Genomic DNA, 17,661 nt, shown 5'->3' with positions numbered 1-17,661 from the left:
CCCAATGGCCACTGCAGGATCAAAAATCAACATGCCCGGCAAAGCGGATATTGCACACGAAATCCACCTGTCAGAGAATACCGCAATATGATGAAGATTACGTTTCCTATACCCTGATTCACCCGTCCTGCAACCGTTTCAAGGGAGTTCTGCATGGGCTGCTTTCGTGTGCATTAAGATAGGAAGGGTGGACTTTGGGTCGATTTAATCACTCAGTACAACTTATATATCAATGGAACTTTTCGACTGTATTTATTTATCAAACTCTATGGATATATACTTTTCACATCCAATTTAAAAGAAATCCAACATTTTTAAAAAAATCGTAAAAACAGCAAAAGGCTATAGCCTTGCTTTTTTGAAATGTCGAAAATTTTGATTTCTTCTTGTTCAAACTTCACATAACATGCACAACAATACCACGCAACATATGCAAATATAAAACCGCGATGTTATGTAAAGGCGCGTAAACTAGACGAGGTAAAAGTGAAATAAGTCACAACAGTGGATACTGAGCACTGTTGCATATTCCTCAATTGAAGACAAGATATGCTGTGGATTCTTTCAATTTATGGAAGGCTATTTCCATAAAATTCTGAAATAAAAGAAAAAAAGGAATACATAATAAGCATTATTTTGAAAAAAAGAACATTTATCAAAAAATTAATTTTACAATGAAAGTAAAAATTTGAATTTTAGCACAACATGAAAATGAAAGTACTACAGGCACTCCGTTCGTCCTTTACAAAGTAACTGAAAAAATTCGTTGTATACAAACACTTCCAATTCTTATCGATATTCACATCCATCTCATGTTAGTTTTCCTTCATTCAGAATTTCAAAATCATCATAATATATGATGGAATGTTAGAAAAGAAATTTATTTCAAATCAAGTCAAGTCAATATTAAACAATACTTTCAATTCCCATTTGACGCTATTCAATAATAACAAATTGCGGTTCTCTTTATTTCGCTTGAATGCATTTGTAGTATTGATTTTCAAATCACCTGAGTTTGAAAAGTTACTTGAATTGATTTAGTTATGTAAATAAATGTATAATAATATTTATATTTATACTTTACTATTTGCAACTGATTCCCGGTTAGAAATATTTTAAAGTATATAACAAAAAAAAAGAAAGTAGTTGATCAATTCAAACTAGTATACTAGTATAGTCATGCACATTGCAAGCGTAAAAATCTCTTTCTCAAGTTATAAAAACATAAATGGATATCACAGATGACAATCATAGAATAGCATACGTTTCAAACACAGATGACGATAAGTGAAAAAGAGAACTCAAGTTCAGCACCTGTTGAACATGAAGACGACACACTGAACAACTAAGTGACCATAAAACTGGATATTAGTAAAGCAGTAGTAGTAAGCGAATTATGCAAATGATAAAATACTTTCCTTACTTTAGGTCCAATGACCTAATTTTCAATTTCTACAACTAGAAAAGATTATTTATTTAAATCTGATTGTAATACAAATGAATACGAATGTTAATATTGAAACTATGGGATGTTCTCAAGTAATTCCGAAAACAAGTACTGTTAAACAATAGTAAAGCATCTCAATATTTTTTCACATGCAACAGATTACACTAACTGCTGAATATCAACCAAGTGCCCAATAACTGTAACTTGATATTGCAAATTGCACCTGACAATCTAATAGTCTATAGTTTTTTTACGGTAACTGAAACATACGTGAAAAATGTGAAAAACAAAACAAAACAATCTCACCTGTGTGAACTTGGCCGAACAACCAAATGTAATTTTATGCATGAATTACAACAAAACAACAAATAAGCCATCAGTGAACACAGACCCACACACAGCAGCTTGTGACGTTTTCGTTGTTGTTATATTTTCTTGGAAATTTTGCACTGGAATAAAATAAAATAAAATAGAATTGAATTGAATTGAACTGAACTGAACAAGAAAGAATAGTCGACTATGGCTACTAATTGCCAAGCTTAAATAGAAGAAGATACAGTATAGTAGAATATAAGTTGATAAATTGAAGAGAACCTGAATGTCAATTTCTAAAAAGTAGATTGAAATGTCTAAATAACGTCGTCATTGTTTAACCATTACCATATTATATAATATGTTGGTTTTTGTCAAGTTTTACTTTTATTATTTGAAAAGTGCAGCTTCTGGAACGAGAACACGAGATTACAGTGATAACTGTGCAGAAATATTCAGCGGTTGCGCTTCGCATTGAAGAAATCCACCATTGTTATTATATTTGTGAACATTTTATTAAGCAACAAATTGATTATAACATAACAATAATGATAATGTTGTTATCTGCACAAGTAGAGGAATCAATAGGACCGGTAACCGGATTCTGCGTTGCAAAGGTAACAGTACACTGAACTTTCGGTAACGTTGACAAAGAAGTTGTGATTTCGTTCCATTTCACGATGCTGCTCACGATGAGAATTCACATTGGAATCGCAAAACACCTGGATAAACAAATATATTAATTGATTAAAAGAGAAAAAAAAAGCAAGCAAAGCGATGCAAAGAAAGAAGACGACAGTATATAAAAATAAATAAATAAATAAATAAATAAATAAAGCAAACCTCTGAGCAGATGAGGCAAACCCAGTTGCCAATTCGGTTCGAACAAATTTTACATGGAGTTTTAGTCGACCAAGTGCGGTAGCTGATCAAATCGGCACTATTCAATTTGAGATGTTTGCAAAAGTAATCGTGCAAAATTTTCAACGGTCTCGGACGATGCATTCGACCAAACCAGAGATTCATATCTACAGGAAGTCCGTCTATCAAGCTCACCGGGAGCAGAACAGACTGCAACGTTGGCAAGACCGTCCGAAGCTGATAAACCAGCTCAGCTACCATAGTGATTGAATAATTTGATAATTTATTGGAAAGTAACGTGTCAATTGGCATATCACAACCAGCCAAAGCACTGAGCAGTGCTGTCAATGAGCTTTTGATGTACTTGTCTGGATACTAAATTCAGCAGATAATAATAATATATTGAAGATTAAAACTTCATCACTTACACTAACTGTAGGAACATTTGCGCTGACAAGTAAACGAGAGTTGGCAAGTGTCAGAAAGTTGCTGACAATGAATGACAGCAAGGATGGTGCCAAATGTTTCGCGTTCGGATGGTCGAGATCAACATTCAAGATGACTAACTCTGGTGAAATGGCCGTCACATAAGGCAGCAAAAACTACGCAAGAAAAAAAAAGAGACGATGATTGATAAAGTAATAATTAGAAAGGGGATGAATTTTTGGGAGAACATCTCTTTTCTACACACATGCAAAAAAATGAAAAGACGATCCGCGGTCGTTGGATTCGGCACGCTCCAGAGCAAATCAACGTTGTAGCAATCTGGATGGACAATATTTTCGTCCAAAATATTGTGATCCACCCGGGTAGCATCGTGAATAAAAGGTATCGCAACGGAAGTGACTTTCAATTGTCCCACGGAACGTCGTTCGACCCGTACCATCGCAGAGCTCAGGCACACGAACAGCACGCTGAAAATTTTTTGAGAATTTAAAAAAAGAAAAAAAAAATCAAAAATGCACACGGTTTTTTTTTCATTGAATAAATTTTCTCACTTGCATGCTGTTGAATTGGCAAGCGTGGCTGATACTTCTCGTTCCATGTTCCAAAAATTCGTTACACAATGCTCTGTAATTAGACAGCCACAAACAGAAACTCCATTAAGTAGACTCTGCGCGAAATCTTCAACTTCTTTGATGCATCGGGAAAAGTCCTAAAATTGAACCGTACGTGTTGTGTAATTAATTGATTGATTACAGCTAGCTCACTTTGGACAAAACTTTACCATCTGAATAATACACGAATTAATAATCACTTCATCATACCTCGTTATGCTCATCGGAAGTTGAAATAATACATTTAATGAACATTAATTTCAAAAATGAATGCATTGTTTTTTTCAAATTATTTTTTCTGAAATTCCTTCCCAAACAATGCTTATCAAACAATAATTGTTGTTATCGCTTCTTTTTTTTTTGTTAACTGTTGCAGATCAATGATGAATAAGCAGGTTGTGCATGGAAAATGGAAAAAACAAACGACCAAATTTCCCATGAGATTCAAATGTTGCAAAAGAAAGAGAAAATTCTTCCAGGTAACGTGAACGAAGCAAGCAAGAGAAGAAAAAGCTTCAATCGGTTTTGTGGTCGTTGAAATTCACAACAATGACAAAAACGTTTTCAAAAAACAACCAACAAAAAATAGCTCGAATTTGTTTGAAAAAATTTTCTTCTTCAATTTAATGAAATTTGAAAAGCTGACTCACTTCCGGATTAATTTGGTGATTCAGGCTGAATCTCAATTCGTGTGGAATGCGGAAATATGCACTGCTATAATGATTCTCTACTGAAGCTGCTATATTTTTCAAGGACATTAATCTTCTTTTCAACTACACTGCATACATAATATGATGTATTGAAATTTGATACAAAAAATAAACGTTACATTTCCGTATCATTGTCAGTAGAAATAATTTGCTGGATTAAAAATTTACAAACCGTGATCCATCGTAGAGATGGGACAAAAATGTAGCTATTCTAGTTGGTATAGCTGTGCAAACATTTGTTTTGTACAAAGAAAAATTTCGACTGATTAATGAAAATAATTCAATGCAGAAAAAAATATGGAAAAATACATTCATTTAGTAGAGAGAGAGAGAGTGTGTGTGTGTAATATATTCTTTTGAAAATTTTTATTATTATTATAGCAACAAGTGAGTGCAGATTTATTATTTTATCAATTGTGAAGAGAAAAAAATAATAAAATCAAAGAAAGCAAGAAAGAAGAGTATATTATTTCCCATAAACCGCTCATCACACACCTATCTGGAAGCTCACCCACCCGGTGCTGCTGTTGCTGCTGCTTCTTGCTTAGCCTCTTATTATTCTCTCAATCGTGATCAATCTGCACTGCAAGCATGACGCAGCGGTGTAGTAGTTGGTTAGTTAGTTCGTTAGTCAGCTCGAGTTCAGTGTGCATTGAGCGATCAATAAGAATGTATAGCAGCATCTGATCGAATTCGTAACTCAGCCCAGATGAAAATAACAGCTACTGACTGGGCATTAAAAATAATAAATTTAAATAATTTTACAATCTGAAATTGGAAGGGATAAGAGATGAAGAAAAAATGAATGAATGAATCAAAATTATTAACAAAACCAGTGAACTTCGCTTAAATAAGAAGATTTTCAATTATAAAAGAAAAAAGAAGAAGAAAAGTAACACAGATTGAAGAAGTGTCAGTATTAACATATTAATGGACATATTTCGCGATAAAAAAAGTGTCAAACTGAAATCAGTTATCAAGCCACGCCCGGTGTCTACCTACACACATACACACACATATATACAACAAGTAAAAAGGGTTTTTTTCCACTCACCTTTCTTCTGGTGCGAAATGTCGAAACGTTGGCAAGACTGAAATGGATACAAAAAAATTATTAATATTAAAAAAAGAAAACATACACAACAATTGGAAAGATGGAACTCACGTCGACTGGATGAGAAAAGCGTCTCGCCAGCGTTTCTCGGGCAAAAATACAGCCAGTCGGTCGAAGTTGAAATCGCCGTACGGCTGAGTCACCATGTCGACCCTCAAATCCACCCTTCCGCGTGCGGAGATGCCATTTTTGTTGGCATGCAGTTGCAACTTTTCAATGTCGCTTATCACGTTGGTCAGATGGTCTTGGTTGGAAACGTGGCCAGTTTCCAGAATGGTCGTGCAGGTGGCTTCGGTCTGGTCGGTCCGCTTTGCCGAGAATACTGAATCGTGAGCCGGCAGTGGCTTTTGATTAGCTCTGGTCAGGGTGGCGTTCACCGCCGACAACAAATGGCCCATGCATTTCCAGTAGGGTTTGAGGCGACGAGCCAGCGACAGCATCGCGTCCACCACGTACGGATTGACCGGCACGTTCAAGCCGGCCAGTTTCGGTATTGGATCGTTGAGCAACGCGCGCACGACGCAAGAAACGCTCCACGACAACGACGGGATACAATAGCCGCCTTCCAACGAGATGACCAATCGGCCGGCTGCCACGCTGGCCAGCATTTTTGTGAAATGGGCAAAAATGCGGGGAGACAACAACATCTCCCCTTCTGGACAGCCCACTGCCGCGTCAAAGCCAGCCGACACCAGTATCAACTGAGGTTGAAATTCGATGGCCAGCGGGAGCAAAATGTGATGGAAAATGGCCAAGTAGTCGGCGTCGCCGAGACCGCGAACGTTCAACGGTACGTTGACGTTGAAACCCAAACCGTCGTCTTGTCCAACGTTGTTCCAATCCGACTCGGGCATGTGGGGCCAAAATGAGCCGAACTCGTGGCGGTGAATGGAAACGCAGAGAATCTGCTTGGAATTGATAAATTTCTGCTGAATACCCTGCCCATAGTGGACATCCCAATCGACGATCAAGATGCGATCCAAGCGGAATGCGTTCAACGCGTGCGCGGCTGCAATGCCGACGTTGTTGAAAAGGCAAAAGCCGTTGGCCGCGTCCAACATCGCGTGGTGACCCGGGGGCCGGACCAGGGCAATCGCGTTGACGCAACGCTTCATCAAGACCGCTTCGGTCGCGTTCAGCAGAGATCCAACAGCCAAACGAGCGGCCGTAAAACTGTGCTGACAAGCGTAAACCGAATCGTACGTCGAAGAAGCTTTCTGCAGCTCTTCGGCGCCCATAGATTCGAACGAGGCGACTTGCTGAACGTAATCTTTCGAATGGAACAGTTCGATCTCGTCCAAGCTGGCCAGTCGAGATGGGATTTTCTTCATACGGTCGAACAAGCCTTGCTGATCGCACAGGTCCAATATGCTCGACAATCGTTCGGGTGTTTCGATGTGGTTTGGGAACCAGATGTTCCTGTGGAGCAACATCCTGCGGTCGGTCACGTAGCCGGGCAAAAAGCAATCGTTGTCGTTTCCACTGTCACCATTGAACAGCAATGTGGCCAGCTAAAATTAGCGCAGATGAATGGAATTTTTCAAACTACAACTGAGCAACTCTGTGAAAACAGCAACAAGAACCACAACAACAACAACGAAAGAAAAAGCAACCACAACAGCAACACCGACACCAAGAACAACAACTCACACTGGATTTATCGACGCCTGCTACCGTCTCGTAGAACGGCTGACCAATGCTAGCACTCCGATCCATCACTCTCTTAAGCAAAACAAAGAACAAACCGGCGCGGCGAACTGGCCAGACTGACGCCAACACACGCGGCGCCACTGAACTTATAAAGCCCGACCTACAGTTCTCTCGGAGAAAGTATTAGTAATCAAGTTTAATTTCCACTATTATTCTCTTTTACGTAAAATTACACATTCGAAAGGCAACATTTGCAATAAAAAGGTCCATTTATAAAATATATCTTTCAAATATTCATACAAATAAATAAATATATACATTTTATTTTTATTAAACATTAAAATCGATATGAATAAAAAAACTCAACGACTGCTAATGAACGCGAACAAAATTTTCAACCATAAATGAATTTCATTTCAATACGCATCACTTTAATAATGAAAATATAAAATAATTTTATAATTAAATTAATTCACAAACATCAAATTGCAAGTAAAGTTTGCTTTTCTTTCAGCTGAAATTATTTTTACAGTGGTTTTGGAAAAAGTGGAAACTTTCGTGATCAATTTTATGAATAATTCACTTATTGATTTATTTATTGTAAACAATTTATTCAACTGTTGTAGCGCAAGGTAGAAATGAATGAAAGTAAGATGTGTTTCGAAAAAGTTGAAAACCGACTAAAATTTTCAGTAAAAGAAAAGAAAATATATAAGAGCAGTGAGACAGCTATTATATATAATACATTCAAAAGGCGTTGATTTTACGATTGAATTTGATTGAAAATTTCAATAGCAGAACAATTTGAGATGTATAATTTCTACAATTGACATCGTTTAGAAAAAAAAACGTCTTAAATAATAGGAAAATTTTTTGACAACAACAACGTATTGATTCAATAATAGATAATGCCAATAATAATAAACAATCAACACGGCTATAATTGAATTTCATCAAATTTCACTCGTCCACTGCTTGGAATTTTCACGTGACAAAGAACTACTATATCGCTTTTGAAGATTGTTTGAAAAGTTTGATTTCACCTTCACAAAATCGAACGATTGTCAAGAAAATTTTCGTACAAATTAACATAAAATTTGTTTAACGGCAGCTTCTGTTCAATAGAATACAGTAAGAACATTTAATAATGGGCAATGCAAATGTTTGAATTCTTTTTCAATTATCCATTTATTACATACACGTCAATCAGGCAAAGTGGAGATGATTAAATTTCATATTTCCTTCATTTTTTACCTTTTTCTTACTCAAATTAACAAAAAACAACTGCACTCATGAAGCCAGAAATTAAATCAGTCAGTTGGATTTATATAGCACGCTTTTTTTCTAAATTGAAAACCCCTTTTCAACTGTTTTTTCAGTTTAGCTTTTGTGCCGCATCATACGTTTGTTTGTGTTTATTAAAAACCTTGAAACAACTTATCACACGTAAATGAAATTGCATAAAAATAGTAATGTGTCGTCGTCTGTTGAAAAAATTGGTAACATTTTTTCAAAAGTTATACACCAGTGAAGTACTGTAAAATACCGTAAACGGCAACTGATAATTATTTGCAAGCATATGTATTAAATAGAGCAAGTTGAAAAAAATTTTTTTTCAACAAAATTCAAAATGCCCCATGTTTTTTTTACTCGTATACTTGAGTTTTCATTTGAACGCTGGAAAATTTTCAAAGCAAACTCATTGAAACAACAATGTGTCAAGGTGTATATTGTTTTGTAAATTTCAAATAAATTCAATGGGGGGAATGTTTTTTAAATGGTTATTTCATCTGAATAAAACGAGCGAGTAAAACTGAAAAATTGGGTTACAGAGGCACAATGAAATTTGTGAAAAGAATTTCTTTCTTAAGATTTTAATTTTTAACAATATAAATATAACTTGGCTAATTGTGAATATCATTTGTCATTATTATGATGAGATTCAATTTTTCATAATGAATAAACTTGATTAACTATGCCAAATAAGAATTCTTCACAAGAACCGTTTTAACTTCATATTCATATGTTCAAAATGAGGCATAATTTATTTCAATAAAAATAGGAACAGTTGATAAATGGGCAGATAGAAAGAGAGAGAGAGAGAAACAATTTTCCAAGAAAAAATACCCACGACGAGAGAACATATTTGCCTTACAATAAGTGATTTGTCATAAAGGAATAATAAATTGTAATTTTCATAAGCAGTTTTGAAAGATTGCCTGAATTATACAGGAATGCTTGAAAGTTATTGATCTTGAAAACCAACAAATTATTTTTAAAAAAAGGAAAAGAAAGATGATAATCAATTTAATTTGCTCATTCTGTAATAAAAGTTCTTTTGTGCTTCACATATCCCATCTAAGTTGTTTGTTTTTCTTAAAAAAAGTTGATTAAAACTTCGATAGATTAAATTTTTTAAAATCTGAGTGCTTTAAAACTACTTTGCGAAGTTACAATAAGCTCGTCCGAATGATGAATCAATGAATCAATCGTTAGAATAAATCTACATCCAAATGTCACAATATCAAGTTCTGAACTGTTTTAAACTTGAACGACCTATTCGTGCATTCTGTAGTAAACTTTAGTAGCTCAGAATAACAATTGCAAAACAAAAAATTATTATTATAATTCATTGAAAAATAAAAAAATATTGACTGAGCGAAAAAATGGAAAGAAAGAAAATCAGTGAAGAAAAAGTGCTATAATTTTTTTTAATTGATCGTATTTTACACTTTTAATTTCGCAACTGTTCACCAATTCAGATTAAACAAAAGCTACATAATACCAAAATAGGTAAGGATAATCAGGTATTGTTGGATTTTTTTGCACGCATCTGAGGCAAAACTTACAACTCTGATCAACTGAATCTGATGAAATGAATTGTGATAAATATAATGCAGCAGTTTCGTAAAAAAAAAACAACTGAAATTTTCTCTTTCAGACGACGATTTTCATAGAAGCGTAAAAGCATAAGCGGAAAACGCAATACTTAATGACTGCTGGTGAAAAAGAAAAAAAAAGAAAAACAAAATATAAATTATGTTAATAATAAACATATATATATGCTCAATAATTATTTTAATCGTGAAAGATCTTGCATATATTGAAACGTGTGGATGTGAATCTGCTCAAGTTTACTGCTTTCGTGAATTGTGGGAAAAAAATTTTTTTTTCCAACCATCCATCCCACCACCAGTTTAAAAAGAACTATTTCAATTCATTTGTTCTTGTTTTCTGTGGATGTCGTCGATCGATTAATTGATCACTAATCAACAAACAATCTGACACCAGTGTTCAATGAAGATGAATTTCTTTCAAATGGTAGTAGCATACAATAAAGTAAAATTTGTTTTTGTTTTTTATACGATAATTGTAATGAAATTGACTTGAAGAGAAATTCAATTTTCAATTTTTCTATCCAAATAATAAAATTATCCATAACAGATAAAAGGAAGTTAAAAACATACAGTTTGGTTTTTTCTTATTCAAATTCAAAAACGGAAAATGTCAATTTCAAATATTTATAATTTCCACTCAGATTAGTGATGCATTTCTCTCTTATGTGGTTCTGGATGAAAAAAAAAATAAAGATTATTTGTCAGTGGGCTAGCAGCAATACAGTACAAGTGAGTGGAGTGATTAGTGAAAATTTAGCGAACCTAGTTGAAAAGTATTAAAAATTGCCAAACTACTTTTGCCATTCGTTATGACGATAATGATGGTGATGATGATGCATCATTTCGCTAAACATGTTTGCATTGAACTGCCGCTTTTTGCTATAAAAATCTTCGGATGATATGCATGCTTGTCGACGGAACAGATGAGGCAATGGCATACTGCTCATATTCAACAAATGAACTTGTTCATGTTCTGTGATGCTTTTTGTTTTCTTGAAAAAATTCCACTTTTGCAGCACAACAAACACAGCAGTAGACAATCAGCAAACAAGACACATCCGTGCATGCTGTACATAGATGCATAAAGTGCATGCATTGTTTCGCCGCAATTAATTGCTTATAGCAAACAGAATTGCACCATGCAAGTGGTCTAATAGCTCGTGTGAGAGGGGGAAAAAACGAGTAAAGCAAAAATTATAATCAAAAGTGAGCTGAAGGTGAAAAATTGCCGAACAAAACTGCCGATCATTTCCTTTTCACTAATAAAAATTTCCACTTCCACGCTACACCGTCCCCAGTGGTGGAATCGTTAAAAGCACACAATTGCACAACAAACAATTCACGCCACTACTTCAACAAACAACGGTTTTCAAAAATCACTGAGAAAGCTTGTTGCTTCCAATGATTCCCAAAAATAAATTCACATGTGAATGTTAAGCTAATAAATAAATAAATAAATAAATAAGTAATAGCACACACGCACACGCACTTTCTTATAAGCTTAAATTATTTAATGAGCTGTATCATCTGAACAGAATTTTTTCCCTTCTCAAAATTTCATTTTCCCAAATTTTATTATCAAGCAAACAATCATTACTTATGCTTGTTTATCCATGTTGAATTGAATTTTTAATTTTCATATCTATTTCAGATGCTGCCGCTTTGAAAAATGATTGCAAAATAGAAATGTAAAACGCTAAAAACGCTTGGAAAAAAATGATATTAAACTAAATTAATTTCTGAAATGGGTTGATAAAAGTTGGTGAACGGTAAGTAGTTGATATTCGATCTATTTATATTGTGCTGCTCAACTGACGGTGTTTGTTCTCTGTGTGTGTGTGAGTGTGGAATCAATTAATTGCCATGCAACGAACAGCAAACCGATGGATACAGCAATGACTGATCACACACACACTTGGAAATTGAATTTATTTTACAACTTTAGAAAAGTTCGTTCTATTATGCAGTATTGCTTTTATACAATATTCAATATGTAAATGCAAAAAAAAATAAAATGAACAAAAACAAAACATGCAAAAATAATACATATCCCACTAGTGGTTGGTTACATGTCGCGCAAAAATGAATAATTTTCCACACGGACACACATACTATCAGTTAGCGCTGAACATTTAGCTGAAAGTTCTTTGCTATTTGCTTTTCCGCAAAACTTGACTGTATGCAACCAAAAATGTTCGCACAAGCACAACATTTCTTGCATCAGATAATAAAATCTTCGTATAGACTGACTGTTTCTTTCTCATTGTCAGATATTCTATCAAACGACAATCAGATGAGGAATACGAAAAAAAACATCTTTACATAAGATCCGAAAATCTCCGAAGAGAACAAGGGAAGAAGATCGCAACGGGATAAATCACCGCTGCTCTGCTGCTCCTATTTCAACTGGTAAAAAGCAAAATGGTCTAACTGCTTTCAGAGTGAAATGAGATCCAATTTGCAGATAAGCACCGGAAACGACCCGTAGAAATCATATAGATAGAGGTCGGCTTATATTTCTTTTGTTATTAAAAAAGGAAGAACGAGGTGATCAGCTAAGGCTGATTTTATCTTTACATAATTACTTCCATTCAGACACCTGCGAAGCGTTTAAACGTCCGCACGTGCCGGGGTCAATAAAGCAAGAGCAAATTATACAAGCCAAGAAAAGCAAGCAAGTGTGAAGTGCAAAGTAACAATGGTGATGTTGATGCTTGTAATAGGCAAGCAGAGACAGCTTTCACTTGAGAGATGTTGACCATATTTGAGAAAACTCATCACCACCAGATGACGACAATCTTGTGCCATTGTTATTGATTAAAAACAATCACAAAATAACCAAGAGCTAATTAACGGGCATTAACTGAGTACAACCAAGCTAACAATAAGCAAAATTTTTTAAAATTGACAAAGACAATTACAATCGTAATAAAATTACAGTAATAAAAGTGGTGACGATGGCGCCAGCAATAGCAGTAGAAGCAGCAATGGCGGTGGCAGGAACTGCAGCATAAGCAGCAGCAACAGCAGCAGCAGTAGCAGCAGACAACTCCTCCTCAGTAGCTGCTAGCTTTAGCTTGCACATGATAGCTTACTTGGTAAGCTAGCTAGCCTCCCAGCTAGCTAGTTAGCTACGACGAGCACCGGTGATGATGTTGCTGTAAAATGAGATCATTGAGACGCACTCGGCCTTGAAACAACTGGCCTGAAGAAAGCGCAAGTGTGCTTGCATAAGATGCAGCCGCCACGGCAGGGTATGCTGGACAAATCCTCTTACAAGGCACGGGTCAGCGGCGCGACCGGCGCCGGTTGGGTCACGAAATGGTCTTGACCTGCACTGCCCAGGCGTGAACATTGACAACTTATAATTAGCACCGTCCGGATCTTAGACAACGCCGTGCACCAATATCTTTTCCAGTCAGTCATTTTGACGCATCTCCTTCTGCCGCATCAGTGTTTTTTCATCCTGCCTTCTTCTGATGCTAGATATAACAAAATTAACACACGGCTTTACATTTTTTGGTCCCGTCGAAGCGAGTACAAGATTTCCAACTCAAGGTATAACTCAAGGTAATTATACATATGTATATATATGTGTGTGTGTGTGCGTGTGCATATGCATAAATGTACTTATGTATGTATGCATGTATGTATATATGTGATGGAAGTGTGCGTGTGCGTGCGTATATAAATGAATGCATATATTAATGAATAGATGCATGTCTGTTGTATAAATGTAAATATTTATTTATTTATTTATTCATTTCCTACGCATAACTTAATTTAACAGCAGCTCATTTAAAATATTTTCCCCCTGTCTGATTTATTGAATGACTTGACAACGTCACAGAATAATCAAATCATTCATTAAATTTACGTTCAAATTAAAAGCAGTCAATTTTTTGTTGCTATCATCAGAGATGAGAATTCAGAAAAATATTGCATTCTTGGAGTGAAGTTGTTCAAAAAGAGAAAAATTTGCATAACATAAAAATTAACACTGTTCAGCTAACAAGTGTGTGCATGCTGCATGTATGCTGCGTTAATGTGAATTGTAAAAATAGTTGTGAAAGTATGTTTCATTTGTAAAACGCAAAAATGGATAAACAGGCAAATTTAAACAAATTTTTCTTTCATCAATAAGATAAGCTAGCAAGAAGCAGAGCAGTGAGAAGAAGGAATAAAGGAAAATATTAGAAAGTAGATTCGTTGAGTAGTGGAACAAATTTACGCATCTGGGTGTCGTAAACAAGCTCAATGAAGTGACTTGTTCGTTTAGCAGCCATCCGTGAAATAATTTACCAGCTTGTTGAAAGTGATTAACCTGCCAATTTATGGCATCATACGCGGACAAGGAGCAAAAATTATGAAAAAATTATTTCACTGCATTTTCAGTGCAATTTATTATCACTTTCATACGATCGAGACCTCACTTTGTTCAACTTCCTACGATTACTTTCTCCTGTATAGTGCAATGGTTTTGAAATTTTTTGAACGCGTCACTGATCTGTGAGAAATTTGAAAAAATTCTCTTCTCATATTCTCAATTATACAAAAAGTAATAATTGTAAAAAATGAAATAACAATTTCGCGATTGCAAACAAAATCCGTTTTCACACACTGGCAAAAGTAGAGAAAATAAATGATAGAACATCTTTTATCTTACCTCTCATGAAGAATATGCAAATTTCAACATTGCGCGTCGAACAAGCGTAGTATGGGTTCTGATGAGTCAGTAAACAGTTGACAATTTTCCGTTTCAAGTTGAGACCATTTCAAAGAAATATCCTGAGCCACACTGCTACCGCTTGCTTCTAAACAGTTGTCATTGAAGAACATTGTTCACCTGATGTTTTCTGAAATTTTTAAATACATAAATGAATACTTTTTCCACGTGATAAATAAGAAACACATTTAAGTGTATTCGTATTAAATTCAACATTCGAGTATTTGCAAATCAGCAACAATACTGTTCACTCACTCACTCAAAGTTGACTATATAGCAACATTTCAAGATAGTGCTGCTGGATAATTTGAAAATTTGCATAAACCTGAAATGAAATGAAACACGTCGAAATTGTACAAATTATTGAACAATGTTAGTCGACCCGTTGAACACAGATAGTTCACTGATTCGATTCTCTTACGATGATCGATCATCTTTGATGCTGCAATTAAAAGAATAATTATTGCAAAAACAGGAAAAAATTGCATGCATTTATGTTTCAAGATTAACTGTCCATACCAGAACTAGATGAATTACACTTTTTCAATGGAAAGAGAAAACAAAACAACTAAACAACAAAACGTTTGCATGCAAACGAATTTATGAACAACTGCAGGTAAGATTGTAGAATTCTTAATTTCGTATAAAACAGCGACGTTTCGCCTGCTGTTTTTCGCTGTATTGTAGTGATAACTAGCCGGGTGGGTGCTCATTTAGCTAGTGGTTAACACAGGCTGTGTGATAAAGTTGAAAAATGAACGCAGCAAAATTGTACTACTTCTTTGCATGTCTTTTTTCTCAGCATCTAAAAGTTGTATCCAAAAATGAAATAAACTAATTTTCTTTCCATTATGCAAATTCAATTAAAAATTATGTTAAATATTTTTTATTCATACAACACAAGAGAAGAATTTGCAACCGCTGTCTGTATCTGCGTGTAAGCGTTTGTCATTTGTTTTAGCAATGGCGTTATTCCAACCGCAGACAATGCTGCTGCCTTCGACCAGCAATTGCACAGCAAGACCGTCGGTGCAGTTGCAGCCGAAATCAGAGGCAGCACAAACGAAGCGGAAACTGTTTCGACCGTGGTTGGACGACACCACGGATTTCGAACCACACCCTTCGCTTGCATCGGTTTCCAGCGGTGAGAAGAAACATTTCCATCCTCAACAACAACAGCTGCAACTGCCAGTACCAAATGCGCAGTCATTGAAATCCGATGATGATTCTTCTAAAAGTGCCATCGAATTCCTGGCTACAAATTTGGGAAAAACGTCCGACGGTCACCAGTGCATCTACTGTGGAAAGCTGTACTCGAGAAAATACGGTCTCAAGATTCATCTTCGCACCCACACCGGTTTCAAGCCGCTTCGCTGCACCATTTGTCAAAGGGCGTTCGGAGATCCCAGTAATTTGAACAAACACATTCGCCTGCACCAAATTGAACTTAGAGGACAGTCGAATTTGAAATGTCCACACTGCGGGAAATGCTTAGTTCGAAAAAGGGATCTGGATCGTCACATCGCATCCCGACACAGCAGCAGCTCACTGTAAATGAACAATCCCATTTATAAAGAAAATTATGCATGCTTGCTAGTTAGTTAGTTTGGTCTGGTGTAAAAGTGTGTGCATGCGTGCGTGTATGCTGATGTGTTCATGTGAGCTGAATCTCAATCAACTCACAAAAAACAACAGCAGCCATAGTTTTTCCCTTCTTTCTTCCATATCCCCATCCGAATGCTAAAATTATACAACAAAAAAAATAATTTCATGCACCATTTTCAGTATTGTTTTTTTTCTACTTTTTGTTTTGATCCCTCCTTTCCAATCAACGCTCAGTTAATGATAATTGAAAACATGTGACAGATATTATTAATTAAAGAGGCAAGGCACAAGACTTGTACGCTTTGTTAAACAGGCGAACTCTGCGGTGAGGTCAGTGCACCGCCTTTTCTAATCCTCGACCATGGTCAAGGAGCGGTTAGTTGAAAATCAGCAAACGCCATCTTTTGCACGCTTTTCCGCGCCGTCGCCTCCGCTTCTCAAGCCACTGAGCACAGACCAGCAGTGACCGGTCGTCAATCTCGCCTCTGTGTAAGCTTGTAATCAGCACCACCTGCTGGGCAAATTTTTCCCCAATCAGCAGCATTGATCTTTTTCATTTATCAAACGCAACGATTAAAAAAATATTGGCGTACAATGAAAACGCATATTCCCCGTAACAAACTTGTCATCGTCTACAAGCAAAACAAAATATAAAAGAAATAAAGCAGTATGAAAAACTTTAAAAAAACCAATGATCATACATCTATCTTTGTAAAAAAACATCATTCATCTCATTTATACATCTGGAAAATTGCACTTCGCCGTATATGTACACTTTCATGTACATATACGGCAGTTTGCATTTTCACACTCATGTACAGGTGCAAAATAGCTGGTCTGTAGCTGTGCCTGAATGTTTTTTCAAGTTATAATTTGAGTGATCATTATGCGTGTATACATTGTAAAGAAAATAGATAAAAATTCTGTTATTCAGTAACAGCATCTCACTTTTCCAAAGTAAACAAAGCAGTAAATGAATAAAATATTTATCAAAGTAAAATGACTATATCATCAAATAAATATACCATACCCCGCTTCGCAGAAACTGGTCAACGAGAAGTAATATATGCATAAAATGTAATATAATATATGATATAATACGAAAAAAAATTATAAAGACAAAGAAATGGACTACAGACTAAATAAATAATTTCAGAAAAAAAATTTCCACGGCAACAGTGGATGATGAGACAAACAGTGCAGAGAAAGATAGATGATGAGAGAGAGACAGACGATGATCACCATTTCAAAATGATTATTCATCATCATGATGATTATTCA

The 17,661-nt window shown here is 35.6% G+C and overlaps 5 protein-coding genes across 5 annotated transcripts; 2 read left to right on the top strand and 3 right to left on the bottom strand.

Moving 5' to 3' along the window:
• Positions 1-532: 532 nt before the first annotated feature.
• Positions 533-2,234, bottom strand: Tsp_06795 (conserved hypothetical protein). The gene is made up of 4 exons (XM_003380591.1): positions 2,177-2,234; positions 1,803-1,896; positions 918-1,026; positions 533-595 (listed from the first exon to the last, which is right to left on the bottom strand). Exons 1-4 carry the CDS (start codon positions 2,232-2,234, stop codon positions 533-535), a joined length of 324 nt encoding a protein of 107 aa, XP_003380639.1.
• A 106-nt stretch (positions 2,235-2,340) lies between these two features.
• Positions 2,341-7,218, bottom strand: Tsp_06794 (histone deacetylase family protein). Its single transcript, XM_003380590.1, has 8 exons — positions 7,153-7,218; positions 5,554-7,013; positions 3,889-3,976; positions 3,619-3,776; positions 3,312-3,534; positions 3,049-3,222; positions 2,603-2,995; positions 2,341-2,481 (listed from the first exon to the last, which is right to left on the bottom strand). Exons 1-8 carry the CDS (start codon positions 7,216-7,218, stop codon positions 2,341-2,343), a joined length of 2,703 nt encoding a protein of 900 aa, XP_003380638.1.
• A 5,582-nt stretch (positions 7,219-12,800) lies between these two features.
• Tsp_06793 (conserved hypothetical protein) lies at positions 12,801-13,380 on the top strand. Its single transcript, XM_003380589.1, has 3 exons — positions 12,801-12,850; positions 12,990-13,108; positions 13,229-13,380. The coding sequence occupies exons 1-3, from the start codon at positions 12,801-12,803 to the stop codon at positions 13,378-13,380; spliced, it is 321 nt and encodes a 106-aa protein (XP_003380637.1).
• A 1,511-nt stretch (positions 13,381-14,891) lies between these two features.
• Tsp_06792 (hypothetical protein) lies at positions 14,892-15,209 on the bottom strand. Its single transcript, XM_003380588.1, has 2 exons — positions 15,101-15,209; positions 14,892-14,905 (listed from the first exon to the last, which is right to left on the bottom strand). The coding sequence occupies exons 1-2, from the start codon at positions 15,207-15,209 to the stop codon at positions 14,892-14,894; spliced, it is 123 nt and encodes a 40-aa protein (XP_003380636.1).
• Positions 15,210-15,738: 529 nt separating this feature from the next.
• On the top strand, positions 15,739-17,597 carry Tsp_06791 (PR domain zinc finger protein 13). The gene is made up of 2 exons (XM_003380587.1): positions 15,739-16,325; positions 17,537-17,597. The coding sequence occupies exons 1-2, from the start codon at positions 15,739-15,741 to the stop codon at positions 17,595-17,597; spliced, it is 648 nt and encodes a 215-aa protein (XP_003380635.1).
• Positions 17,598-17,661: the final 64 nt, after the last annotated feature.

Source organism: Trichinella spiralis (genome assembly GCF_000181795.1).
Source record: "Trichinella spiralis strain ISS 195 chromosome Unknown Scfld2, whole genome shotgun sequence".
Taxonomy (NCBI): domain Eukaryota; kingdom Metazoa; phylum Nematoda; class Enoplea; order Trichinellida; family Trichinellidae; genus Trichinella; species Trichinella spiralis.
Note: the sequence above shows the minus strand (reverse complement) of the source record. Positions and strands in the feature narration are given on the sequence as shown.

Excerpts from the sequence above, each read along its gene's own strand:
- Tsp_06793 (XM_003380589.1), top strand. The coding sequence starts at position 12,801 with ATGTTGACCATATTTGAGAAAACTCATCACCACCAGATGACGACAATC. Across the intron at positions 12,851-12,989 it reads CACCAGATGACGACAATCTT|TAATAAAAGTGGTGACGATG; the intron begins GTGCCATTGTTA and ends ATAAAATTACAG. Across the intron at positions 13,109-13,228 it reads CAGCAGACAACTCCTCCTCA|ACGCACTCGGCCTTGAAACA; the intron begins GTAGCTGCTAGC and ends GAGATCATTGAG.
- Tsp_06792 (XM_003380588.1), bottom strand. The coding sequence starts at position 15,209 with ATGATCGATCATCGTAAGAGAATCGAATCAGTGAACTATCTGTGTTCA.
- Tsp_06795 (XM_003380591.1), bottom strand. The coding sequence starts at position 2,234 with ATGCGAAGCGCAACCGCTGAATATTTCTGCACAGTTATCACTGTAATC. Across the intron at positions 1,897-2,176 it reads CACTGTAATCTCGTGTTCTC|TGCAAAATTTCCAAGAAAAT; the intron begins GTTCCAGAAGCT and ends ATTTTATTCCAG. Across the intron at positions 1,027-1,802 it reads GGCTTATTTGTTGTTTTGTT|TAACTTTTCAAACTCAGGTG; the intron begins GTAATTCATGCA and ends AATCAATTCAAG.
- Tsp_06794 (XM_003380590.1), bottom strand. The coding sequence starts at position 7,218 with ATGGATCGGAGTGCTAGCATTGGTCAGCCGTTCTACGAGACGGTAGCA. Across the intron at positions 7,014-7,152 it reads CAGGCGTCGATAAATCCAGT|CTGGCCACATTGCTGTTCAA; the intron begins GTGAGTTGTTGT and ends CGCTAATTTTAG. Across the intron at positions 2,996-3,048 it reads CAAATGTTCCTACAGTTAGT|TATCCAGACAAGTACATCAA; the intron begins GTAAGTGATGAA and ends TGCTGAATTTAG.
- Tsp_06791 (XM_003380587.1), top strand. The coding sequence starts at position 15,739 with ATGGCGTTATTCCAACCGCAGACAATGCTGCTGCCTTCGACCAGCAAT. Across the intron at positions 16,326-17,536 it reads CGACACAGCAGCAGCTCACT|AAAAAAAATTTCCACGGCAA; the intron begins GTAAATGAACAA and ends AAATAATTTCAG.